A 13,083-nucleotide genomic window follows, 5' to 3' on the forward strand; every position below is an offset into this window, starting at 1 on the left:
CTCGAGGCGCAAACCCCGAAGGGGAAATACACCCGCCCGGAATTCTTCTCCACTCCCAAATCAAGTGGGCTCCCGGCGAGGAAGGGGGGCCCGAGAGGAGTGTCCCGTCTCCCCAACGCTGGAATAGGTGAAGATCCCTGCCCTCCAAGCCCCATACACACTCACTCTCAAAGGCCTGGAGGAAAAGCTCGTGGTCAGCCTGGACGTGCTCCATTTTCGGCTTCTTCACCGGTAACACCGCGGCCCCAGCCGCTGCCGCCGCGGAGGAGGACGAGGAGGCCGAGTAACTGCCGCCGCCTCCACAGCCCCCGCCGCTGGATTTGCCGCCCGAAGCAGTCGCCGCCGCCACCGCCGCCGAACCCCCGAAGCCGCCTCCCCCGGACCCCGCGCTGGGCCCCGAGCCGCCCCCTCCCCCACCGCCGTGCTTCTGAGGCGCCATCGCGGTTCCTGCCTCCTCCCCCCGCCAGCTACCCGCCGGGCGGCCCCGGAGAGTAAGCGCCTGCAATACAAACCGCTCGCCCCAGCAGGCTCCGGCGGACCGAGGGGGGAAGGAGGAGAGAGGGGAGGAGAGGGGAAGGGAAGGGAGGAGGAGAGGAGGGAAGGAGGGAGGTTAAAAAAAAAAAAAAAAAGTGTCTCCTCCTTACAGCCCCGCTCGGCTCCCGAGGCCGCTCACCCTACCCTGGCCTCACTCCGCCCACTTCCCCCGCCCGGCGCTCTGATTGGACAACGGGAGCGCGCGCCGCCCGGCCGCCCAGCCTGTTGGCCCGCGGATTCCCCCGTCAGTCACGCGGAGGCGCTTCTCGAGGAGGCCCGGCTTGGTTGGCCCGTGCGCGCTGCCGATCGCGGGCCCGGCCGCCTCTTTGAACTGAATTCGCGGGAAAATTAGGGGTCGGAGCGGCCTTCCTGCTGGCCCGGTGCATTGTGGGGAGAGAGGGACCCAGCGAGCGGCTTAGGGAGCCGTTTCTCGCCCTCGGAGAGTTGTCAGTCACCGCCCCCAGGGGGGTACAAGACCCCTAAAGAGAGGCGGGCCTCTGCGGACCTGGGGCCGAGGGGCTTGTTAAATGAACTGAGAGATTCATTACGGCTCATCGAGTCTCTAACTTCACAGAAAGGGCCCTTCGTGAAGATTGGTGTGCCCACGTCGGGGTCGCTTCTTATCTGAGTGGATGCCAGGGCGGGGGTCGCGCCCCCTGTCCCTTCGTCACCACGTGCCTAACGCCACCGATAGCCAACTCCCACCCAGCAAAGCCATTAAAGGGACCTGGGGCAGTAGAAAAGTTGAGGCTTCTGCTCTGGACGCTACTGGGCTCCACCAAAGGGACTGATTTATACTGCAGGAGGGATTTCCTATAGAAGTGAGGAGAACTATTTTCTGTAGGTGCTGTAAGGCTTCTGGATAACTTCTTAAAAGTATATTAGCCCTTCTTGAGAGTCTATTTTTCGCTCTCAAAAACTTAAGAGGGAATCCGGTATTTTGCAGGTCTTAAAACTAAGATAGATGTACAGGGCCCATTTAACCTTCTATTACAGACTTGGTTTCGAATTGAGCTAATAATACTCAAAAGATTTGAATTTCAGGTTGAACAAGCTGATCCTTAAGGGTGTCCTTGCAATTCAAATCCTATGATCTTATATTACACTAAAATGCAACATTATCTTCATACATCCCAACCTATAAACAAAACTATTTCACATTGTCAAAAGCACTTTTATAGTTAATTGCAAAACACTTTATTTACAAAACAAGGATCTTTGGAATGGTTATTCAAGTTGTTTACAAAACAGGTCTTTTGGAATGGCTATTGAAATAACTAAAGTTAATTATCAAAGCATTTACTACAGTACTAAAGTACTAACTTTAGCAAAGTTTTTACTTAATTAACAAATTATTCATTTAATATCAAATCTAGCAGTTCGGAAACACACCTTTTATCTGAAATTGTGTAACCTGTTGCTGGTTTTTAAGTACAAAGCAAATGTTTTATATTCAGATAAGTGATTACACAGACAAAAAGTTCAAGATGCTTTATTATACTACTCTCTGTACTCTGTGTTTTTTTTAATTTCCACACACACAAAAAAATTTCTTTCTTATATTTCTGAAATAAACTTTCTCTGATTAATGCCCCCCACACACACAGAGGCTTGTGGATGTTTAGATCTTAATAAACTGCTGGTTTCAACTTCACAGGGTTAGAAAAAAGTTTCATCAATTCAGTCAGGGTCTGGAGAATTAAATCACACTAAGCAAATCATGATATAAAGTTATAAACCAGAATGCTAATTTATTAATTAACTGGCAAAATGGCCAGTCTTTATCATTTGTACAGGGTTCTCCCTTTTTGAGGGGTGAGAGCAGGTTGAGTTAAAGAAAAAGACTAGTTATCATAAATCCATGATGAACAGAGAAACGGGACTAAGGGGGCTGGGATGTTCTTAGATGGTTTCCTTTAAAAATCCCATGATAGCATTCTCGGCTTGGGTGTGGGCATGGTCTAAGTACTGTAGCTAACCAGTAATGGTCCTGAGAATGAGAGCCAGCCATTGTGTGTCTGACACATAAGCCCAAAACAACCAAACCTGTTGCCATTGTGTCATAACCTACCCTTAGCGATCCTGTAGGACAGAGAACTGCCCCCACAGGGTTTCCAAGGCTGATTATCTTTACGGAAGCAGTCTGCCACATCTTTCTCCCGCATAGCGGCTGGTGGGTTCAAATCGCTGAGCTTTTGCTTGAAAGGTGAGTTTGTAACCACTGTGCCACCAGGGTTCCTTAGGTGAGATAAAATTGTTACAAATTCTCACTTTTGGAATTTTCCTTTGTCTAGAATGTATGCAAGGCACTTGACTGCTAACCAGAAGGCTGGCGGGTTCAAACCCACCAGCCACTCCTTGGAAGGACGATGGGGCAATCTACTTCCGTAGTGATACTGCCTCGGAAACCCAAGGAGGGGTCGCTGTGAGTCGGATCTGACTTGACGGCACATAACAACAACAACAACAGAATGTACGTAAGTAGCTCTGGTAGCGAAGTGCTTAAGGCATTTTACTGCTAACCAGAACGTAGACAGTTCAAACCCAGCAGCAGCTCCGTGAACGGAAGCTGGGGTAGTCTACTTCCATAAAGATTTACTGCCTCAGAAAGCCAGTGGGGGTCGCTAGGAGTCGGAATAAACTCCATGGCAGTGGGTTTGATTTGGTTTATTCTTAATTAGAGTTTTATCCTATAGGTAAAATTTTACAGATCATTTCAGTTGTTACGTTCTGTGGCTACCTTATTTTGTATCATGATTCTAAATTTAGGGGTGACAACTATTGAGAATTATAGCACTAATTTACAACCACATGTAAATGTTTATTCCTCTGCCTCACACTGAATTTGAATTGCTCTCTGGGGTTGGTTGGTTGGTTTTGCCTTCATGCCATACCTGAAACTGAACTACATAAACTCCTAAAAAGTGAAGGCCATCATCCATTTCTTTTCTTTTTCCTGACACAGGGAGATATATTTACAAGGAAAGAATCACAGTTGCTTTAACACTTTATAATCATCAGTTTGCTTTTATGTACCTTATCTCATTTTTCATAATGATCTTATGACGCTGGTATTATTTTACAGCTGAGAAAATAGGCTTAGAGAGGTTAAATGGGTTGTTCATTTAGTAGCAAAGCTATGACTTGAGCTCAGGTTTTCTAACTCCAATTTCTATACTGTTTTGCAATCAGAATACAGTTATCCTTTAGAAGAGTACCTCAAGCTGAGGTACTCTTTCAAAGTTTAATTATTTAAAAAAAAAAAATGAAAGCCATCTAGTTTCCCTTACCAAAAAGAAAGTATTTTGTATTCCTCCCTATTTCTCATCATTGTGCACCCCTTCTTTCATGCCCCCATTGTGTCTGACAGAGACTTCAGTGCTAGAGTTTAAATTTTTTGTGTGTGCAATGGACTCCTTTGGCATTCTAGTAAACCTAGCAACCCTTTATTTTAAATGCTCAAATATAAGAGATACTGGATTATAAAGAAAACCAATTTTAATAAAATGCCATTATCAAACAGTAAGAAAAATGTTGTAGTCATATAGGTGTTTCTTTATGAATGTACTACGTAAGATTTAACAGCAGGTCAGTCTGATAACTATCATAATTTTAAAGTAGCGATAAGGGTAAATAATAGCTTGAGATACCTACAAGAACTGTAATATGATATGGAAATATCTGTGATTTCTCATGGTAACAAAGCCACGGGCCCTGCTAACAGGACTGTGATTTGTTGTCTACGTTAGTAATTGAAGGAAATGCTGAATTTCACTTAGAGATTAATGAAAATAAAGATGTAATTTTTTTCTCATCCAAGTTCATGGACCCCCTGAATCCATATCAAGTTAAGGACCCTTAGGTTATAGCAGCAAGTCTATTTATTTCTATTCCTCTAAAAGCTCTTAGTGGTGGAAATGATGGATGATTTAGCTCAGTAACTAGATCACTCTATCACTTTGCCTACCATAGGATAAGGGCTCACACAGTGAGTCCTGAGGAAGGAGGATGGGCACCAGTACACAAGTCTAAATTATGATAATGATTCAGTGCTTGCTATGTGCCAAAAAGTATTTTAAGTTTTTAATCTTTTCAACATTTTTAACTCATTCAAACTTCAGACCAACCCTCTGAGGCAAGTATTATTACTGTTATCCCATTTTGTAGATAAAAGTGTGTTTCCAGACCTCTCTCTCACTCTTAAAAATTATGCCATTAAACTAGATAGTTTCAGCAATAGAAGATATTGCACATGTCATTACTAGGTCAAGAAAGATTGATATTTGGTACTGCATTGTCAGTGAAGGCAAACATGGGTATATGGGTGGATAGATGGGTGAACAGATGGGTGGACAGGCTGAACTAGTAGTAGGTATGTCTATGAAGTGGGGAGTATACCCAAGAACATGTATAGGGTTGGCAGACAACCGTCCTATAAGTTTATGTGTATGATCTGAATTCCCAGGTGTATAGTAGAACTGACAAGCGGCAAGGTGGTAGTCACTGCTTGGTCACAGCCAGCTACCCAGAGGGAGTGAGCAGAAAAAAAAGAAAAAGAAAAAGAAAAAAAACAAGATTGATATTTGTAAATATTTCCTCTGACGTGCTAGAATGAATAATTATTAGTTACTGAATATGTTTGCCAAAAAATATCTAGCTATCAGTTCTCCTTTTTACTTGTATAGCATCTTTCTAACCCTTCCCCACCTCCATCTTAAAATTGAGGGCCAATCTATTAAAATGAAACAATGCTATATCAGAACAAAAAAATATATATGTTTAAGCCCTGCTTTGAGGAAATTAAAAAGTTATATTTGTTGGTAAATTCTGTTAAAAATATAATCAAATTTTATTTTAAAAATGTCCTCCAAAGTAAAAATAGTACTGATCTTCCTAACAAAAGAATAATGTAAAAGAATAGTTTCTACTGAAAATGTTTTGTAACTTAAAACCAAAAGTTAACTAATTTTTAATTCCTTTCCTAAGAAAGAAAAACATGAGAACCGTGGAACATTTACTGTCTATTATGGGGTTTTCATAATGAAACACTGATTTTCTATGTGTGTATATCTAGAGTTAACTACAAGTAATAAGGGTGGTAGTACTACATATAATAAGACTATAGTAAGACATAGTTAGAACCCCTGGGACAAGATGAAATCTGACACTAATAACCTGAGGGAGGAAAAAAAAAAAAACACCTGAGCCAAATGGTAAATATCTAAACCTGAATCTTAAGAGGCCTACATCTGGATACGGTTATTATGCCCATTTTAAAAACTGCCGGACAAGTTGTTTTATGTTTAATTGTAAACCATAGGGGAGTGAATTACTATTTCTTGAGCATCCTATCCTTACAACAATCAGATGTTAGTTTCTATTATCAACCCTTCTTATGCAGTGTAAACTGTGGCTCAAGAAGATTAACTCTCCTACCAAGCCACAGTTTGTAACTAGAAGAGCTAAGATTTCTATCTGGTTACAGAGAACTCAAAGCTCATGTGTGTTTTCCTGTGCAACAGAGGTAGGTATTGAAGTTACCTTCCTGGAAGCTCCAGCATTTTAGGAAGCTATCCCAGGGAGAGGATGAGGCTGCCATATGGTAGCTCATATCCCCTGGTTTATTTCAATCAGAACTGTTTTACTTTTATCTAGTTTATAATTTGTTTGAAGATAGTGGTTCTATTTTATATATATATATATGTGTGTGTGTGTATATATATATGTATATGTGTGTGTATATATATATATATGTATATATATATATATATATATATATATATATATAGGAGCTCTGGTAGCATAGTGGCTAAAGCACTTGACTGCTAACCAGAAGGCTGGTGGTTCAAACCCACCAGCCACTCCTCAGAAGGACGATGGGTGGGACAATCTACTTCCGTAGTGATACTGCCTTGAAAACCCAGGGAGGGGTCGCTATGAGTCGAGTCTGACTTGATGGCAAATAACAACAACATATATATATATTTAAAACAGCCACATTACACTGTGCTGCCTTCCCAAGTCTGATCATGTATTCTGGGTTATGTTGTTATTGTTGTTGGGTGTCCTGGAGTCAGTTTCAACTCATAGCAGTATGTAACAGAATAAGTAAAACTGCCCCCATAAGGTTTTCTTGGCTGTAGTCTTTATGGGAGCAGAGCACCAAGTCTTTCTTCCATGGAGCCCCTGAGTGGGTTTGAACTGCCAGCCTATTAGTTAGCAGCCAAGTGCTTAATCACTTAACCACCAGGGCTCCTATAATCTAGGGTATAAGCAATTCAAAATTTGACAGCATTTAAAACAAACCTATGCTATTAGTAATTAAGATTACTTTATTTTCTGGTAATGAGGTCTAGATTTAAGAAATTAGTCTGTGTATATCTCATGCATCCCTGACCAGAAAAAAAAAAAAAAGAAGAAAGAAGTCTTGCTGTTATTACCTCTTATCTTTGTGTGAACTTAATGTCTCCAAAATAAATTATTTCTTCATATCTTTTGGGGAAAAAGAGCATTACTATGTATTTGTCTTTCATTAATCACGACAGCATAACTAGGTATTATAACCACTTCTGTACTTGTTATTTCCACTTAAAAGTTTATAAATCCCACTTCATTTCACAATTGCTAATTCACCGCTGGTCAGCAGAAAAAAAGTAAGAGATATAGGTCTTTATTTTTGGCCTAGGTGTCATTATTGAAAAATATGGCTCTTATTTCCATGATGTGATTTTTGTTTGAGGGACATATTTAGCAATTACTCTTTAGAAATTAACTTGTTTTATGGAAACAAATTTTTGTAGCTAAAGAAACCTTAGACAGTACCTAGCTTAATTAAGCCTCTCTTTATAAACCTGAGGAAACTGAGTCCCAGAGTTTACAGTAATTTGCCAACATCACACAGGAGGTTAAGTATATGTTCAGAGAGAGCCTGTTGGGTTGACAGTTGATAGAACTGCTCATGTTTCATGTATTTCATACAAAGAAAGAAAGAAAAATCCTCATCCACTGTCCTCTGTTCAGCATTCTAGTTCTGCTTGCAGGCTGTCCCGTAGCACTAGTTCCTGGAGAAGCATTGCTGTTAACGTATTCTGTGTCAAACTACTACTTCACACTCATTGCTTTCTGTCTCTTCATTTTAACCTGTGGGGCGATTTTCCCTCTGATTTTTAAAATTCACATTCCCTGTAGTTACTAGCACTCTAACTTAGTTTTTGACAATGGAAATTATAACAATAAACTATTCAAGTGACTAGTTTGAGAAAGTTGCCATCTTCGTGGTTAGGCTCAATAACAGAGGTGTCCTGAAGAGACTACAGAAGGATTTAGCAGCAGTTTTCTATAGAATAACCAAAAAACAAAAAAATCAAACTCACTGCCATAGAGTCGATTCTGACTCATAGTGACCCCCTTTGGGTTTTCAAGGCAGTGAATCTTTATGGAAGTAGATTGCCCAGTCTTCCTTCTGTGGAGTGGCTAGTGGGTTTGAACTGCCAACCTCTGATTAGCAGTCAAATGCCTTAGGCACTATGCCACCAGAATTCCTTAACAGAACAACACAGGGTTTGTTGCAGCTGGGATAGTTTGTACTTTATGTGCCTAGGAAAAGTTTCTTGAGATTATTTGAAAGCATGTAACAATAGAATTTCAGAATTCTGTTACCATTTTCTATCACAGAGGCACTGCAAAAAAAAAAGGGAATGATTGGAGGAGTGGGACTTCTACTTTAAATCAAGATAAATTAAGTTTCTGTGGTTTAGTGGATTAGGATCAGAATAGGACACATAGGCCAAGGAATTTTAATTTGGTTGGCTTTCTTCAGATAGCACTCTTTGTTTTTGGTTTTGTTTCAGATAACATTGTTTGAAGAGCATTCTTTTAATAGGAGAGAAATGCTTCTAGCTTTATTTCTGTTTTAAAGATCTATTATTGCCACACATTCCACTTTGCAACAAACTTAGAAGAAAGAATATTGGACTACGAATCAAGACTTGATTTGGTGATTAATTCACAGTGCAATTTTGAGAAACATATTTCACTTCTCTATGTCTCAGTTTTCTCGTATATGAAATGAAAGTTTGATTTAAACCAGTGATTCTTTTTTTAAAAATAATAATATTTTCATTGACTTTTTTGGTGAGAGTTTACACAGCAAGTTAGGTTCCCATTTGACAATTTCCACACAAACAGGTCTGGGACATTAGTTACATTTATCACAATGTGTCGACAGTCTCTTTGTGTTTAGTTTATTCCCTTTGCAGTACTCTAGTGTCCCTGACACCTTATTTTCTCATCTTTGTCTTTGAGTTATTTTTGATCTTTTGGTCTCATACTGATGGTTTTTAAACAGGTTACCGACCTATTAATGGCAATATCCTTCATTGTGTACTACTCCACTATTTCACTAAAAGATGACCTCAGGGTACAGGCTCAGGTGGAGGTTTAAAGACTGTCTCAGGGTGATTGTCTCAGGAAGTCTTTTGTTCCCTATTGTCTGGCTTTTGTTTTAAGTCATCCTTCAGTCCTGGAATTGAACTCACTCCCATGGCTTACAATCCAGCCAAACAATAGACAGGCCTAGGATATGAACAATTACACCAGATAGGTATGCTCCTTAGAACAGTCAACCATGGGGGATAAGAAGGGCGGCATTTGTGCAGGGGATAGTTCAGAGGGCAGGAGTGCATAGGAAAGAAGAACACAGGCAAAAGGTAACCACAGGGAGGAAGTGGGAAGAGATTGCAATCATGGGGATTGCAATTAATGTCATCAGACAAAATATGTATGAACTGTGGAATAGAAGATGAATTTGTGCTGTAAATTTTCATCCAAATCACAATTTAAAAAATAACAATAAGAAGAATTTGAGTTTTTCCTATTTTTCTTCCATTCTATCTGGGATCAACTATTGTGACCCTGCTCAGAATGCAGACCAGCGATTCTTGACCATTACAGAGTCTCTGGAAGTTGAAGGTAGATCTTACGTAACTTGGAAGAACATATGCAACATTATAATTTTATTTCTGAAAAGCAGAACAAAACAAAACAAAACAAAACAACCAAGCCTGTAGATTTTACACTGCAATCATTGAAAATAAAATTCTTTATCGCTGGACGTATGAAGACAGACTTTTCTGTATACCAGTGCTCTTAAGGGACATCTTCCTAGAGAGATAGAGAAGGATTTCAGCGGTGGTGGAGAAGGAATTTTTTAAATCAAAATTAGACATGCAGAAAAAAAAAAAAAAAGACTGAAAAACAATGATCCAGATTATTGTTAAAGCTATTTTAAGAAAATAACAGAAATCATCTTCGAGTGTACTAAACCAAAATTAAACTCAGGTTCAATTCTTGGTTCCTGAATGATCAATAAAGGAAAGGCAAATGGAATTGTCTTTCTTCCCGTGGGACAGGACTTTCTTCCTATGGGACAAACCCAGTGCTGTCCTGTCAATTCCAACTCATAGGGATCCTAAAGGACAGAGTCAGACTGCCCCATAGCGTTTCCAAGGATAAATCTTTGTAGAAGTAGACTGCCACCTTTTTCTCTTGCAGAGCAGCTGGGTTTGAACTGCAGACCTTTCAGTTGGCAGCTGAGCACTTAACCACTTGAGCGACCAGGGTTCCTATGAAGCAGAAAGCGGTTACAAATTCAGCTCAAAACACATCAAGTGATGTAGAAGAGTGCCCAGCAAGAAAGAAAAGTATATGATGCTTTGAATGGGAAATGTAAACATATATAAGAAGGGAAATAAAATTTAAATGTTTACATTGCACTTACTATACAAGAATCTAAAACTCCTCTTTCACAAACTGAAATGGAAACATCTGGATGAGAGTACAAAGAAGTCTGCTCACAGGCTCCTTAAAAAGCAAAGTTGTAGAGCTTTTTTTTTTTGCTGTTTTTTTTTTTTTTTTTGATATATTTTTTAATGTACATAATTTATTCAACCAGTCTCTTATTACATAGTATTACACTATGGCAATAATAATAAAAGTCTGTAGAATTTCTTTTTTTCTTTAGGGCCTAACACCAGTTAATATTTCAATTTTTATTGTGATTTGGGTGAAAGTTTACAGAGAAAATTCATTTTCCATACAGCAGTTCATGCACATTTTGTTTCATGACATTGACTGCAATCCTCACAATGTAACAGCTTTTTTCCCACTCCCTGTCGTTACCTCTTCCTTGTGTCCTTCTTTCCTATGCATTCCTATCCCTCCTCCTCCAGCTATCTCCATGTGCAAACACTGCCCTCTATTCTCCCACGACTGATCCTGATCGCTGTAAGGAGTGTATCTACCTGTTATAAATGTTCACCCTATATGCCTATCTATTGTTTGTCTGGAAGCCACAGGAGTGAGCTTAGTTCCAGACTTGAAGGATAACCAGGGCCCACAGTCTTGGGGGTCTCACCAGGCTCTATCGAATCAGCAGACCTGTTTTTTTTTTTAATGATTTTGAGTTTTGTTCCACATATTTCTCCCACTCCACGCAGAATCTCCTGCACTAATCCCTTTCTGAGGGGTTGACAATGGTAGCTGGGTACCATCTATTTTTTTCTGGTTTCATCATCATATAGGCTGAGGATCACATGGTCTGCTAGTCCCTTGGACTAATTGTTTCCATATGTCTTTGGTTTTCTTCATTCTTCTTTGCTTTAGACAAGGAGAGACCCATTGTTGCATCTAGATGGGCAGCCTCTTGCAAGCTAAAACCAGTCAACTATTTTTAATGCTTCAGGGTGTTTAAATAATACATGTATTTTCTGTTGGGTACAAAGTTAACTGTCTGTCTACCTACTTATCCATCTACACCATTGCATAATATTACATTAGACATGTCTTCTTAGCTTCCTCTGGTCTCTGACATTTTCTCAGACTTTGCTTATTTTTGGCGACCTTCACAATTTTGAGGAGTACTAGGCAAATATATTGTAGAATATCTCTTGATTTGGTTTTGTCTTATGTATTTCATATGACTGCAGTAGGAGCTCTGGTAGCATAGTGCCTAAGGCACTTGACTGCTAACCAGAAGGCTGGCGGTTCAAACCCACCAGCCACTTCTTGTAAGGAAAATTGGGCAATCTACTTCCATAGTGACACTGCCTTGGCAACCCAGGGAGGGGTCGCTATGATTCAGGGTCAACTCAACAGCATATAACAACAACAACAACAACATAGTGGGGTTATGGGTGTTTGGGAGGAAAGTCACAGATCTGAAGTGCCATTCTCATCACATCACATCAAGCGAACATGCTAGCAACATGACTTGTCATAAATGATGTTAACCTTAATCACCTATTTGTCAGATTTCTCTACCATAAAGTTACTTTTTCTTCTCTTTCTATGCACTACTTTTTCAAAAGGCGCGCTCTGGTAGCGTAGTGCCTAGGCATTTGACTGCTAACCAGAAGGCTGGTGGTTCAAACCCACTAACCACTCCTCAGAAGGAAGGTTGGGCAACCTACTTCCATAGTGATACGGCCTCGGAAACCCAAGGAGAGGTCACTATGAGTCAGGTCTGACTGGACAGCACATAACAACAAAAACACCAACTCTTTCAAAACAAGTTCACACATGCAACCCACACTCAACAGTTTGTTGAAGGTAGGGTGGTAAATTAAGCTCCACCTCCTCGATTGGGAGGGGTAGTATCTACATAAATTATTTGGAATTCTTCTGTGTGAGAGATTTGTCTCTTTTGCTTCACTTGTATATTCAGTGAATCATTTGTTTTTATCGGTATGGACTCATGGTTATTTACTTTATGCTTTGGGCTATAATCCAAAACTACGTTATTTATTTTTTTGCTCAAAGTATTCCAGCATTGGCCACTGGAAGCTCTTTCAGGTTGATTCCTATGTCCCTTTGACTGTCCCCATCCTTTTGTTTTTTGAGCACTTCCTTACTTTATAAGGAACTCTGGTGGTATAGTGGTTAAGGAATTTGGCTTCTAACCAAAAGGACAGTGGTTCGAACCCACCAGCCTCCGCAGATGAAAGACGAGACAATCTGCTTCTGTAAAGATTTACAGCCTCAGAAACCCAATGGAGGTCACTGTGAGTCAGAATCAATTCGATGGCAGTGAGTGAGTTTCCTTTCTAGCACTACAAAATGTTCCAGGCTCATCTCATACATCCCTCACCCCAGTCTTAGACCAAGTATAGCTCTGAGTCATTTCACTGGATAGTGCCTAAGGCACTTGACTGCTAAGCAGAAGGCTGGCGGTTCAAACCCACCAGCCACTCCTCGGAAGGAAGATGGGGCAATCTACTTCCATAGTGATACTACCTCGGAAACCCAAGGAGGGGTCGCTATGAGTCGGGTCTGACTCAACAGCACATTACAACAACATGATCTAGAAACCAAAATCTATCGCAGTATCATTGCTTCTAGGCCCTCTCAGTGGACAGAACTAGGAAATATATAAATACATGTATACAAAATATGGCCTTAGAAATGTCAGTTCACCTTTCTGGGCCATTTTCCTTCCAAATCAGAAGATTTTATTAGATCTATTATTCTCAAACTAAAATAGGATCATAGCCT

At 40.4% G+C, this 13,083-nt stretch overlaps 1 protein-coding gene across 1 annotated transcript in view; it reads right to left on the reverse strand.

Annotated features, from left to right (window-relative positions):
- The window catches only part of SUZ12 (SUZ12 polycomb repressive complex 2 subunit), a 45,995-nt gene extending 45,556 nt beyond the window's left edge, over window positions 1-439 (reverse strand). The window contains exon 1 of the mRNA XM_007937339.2: window positions 166-439. Within this exon, the coding sequence (XP_007935530.1) occupies window positions 166-439 (274 nt within the window). The remainder of the gene's footprint in view (window positions 1-165) is intronic.
- Between the last annotated feature and the right edge of the window lie 12,644 nt (window positions 440-13,083).

The sequence above is a fragment of the Orycteropus afer genome, unplaced genomic scaffold (assembly GCF_000298275.1).
Source record: "Orycteropus afer afer isolate SDZICR_OR568_19922 unplaced genomic scaffold, OryAfe1.0 scaffold00042, whole genome shotgun sequence".
NCBI classification, from domain to species: Eukaryota; Metazoa; Chordata; class Mammalia; order Tubulidentata; family Orycteropodidae; genus Orycteropus; species Orycteropus afer.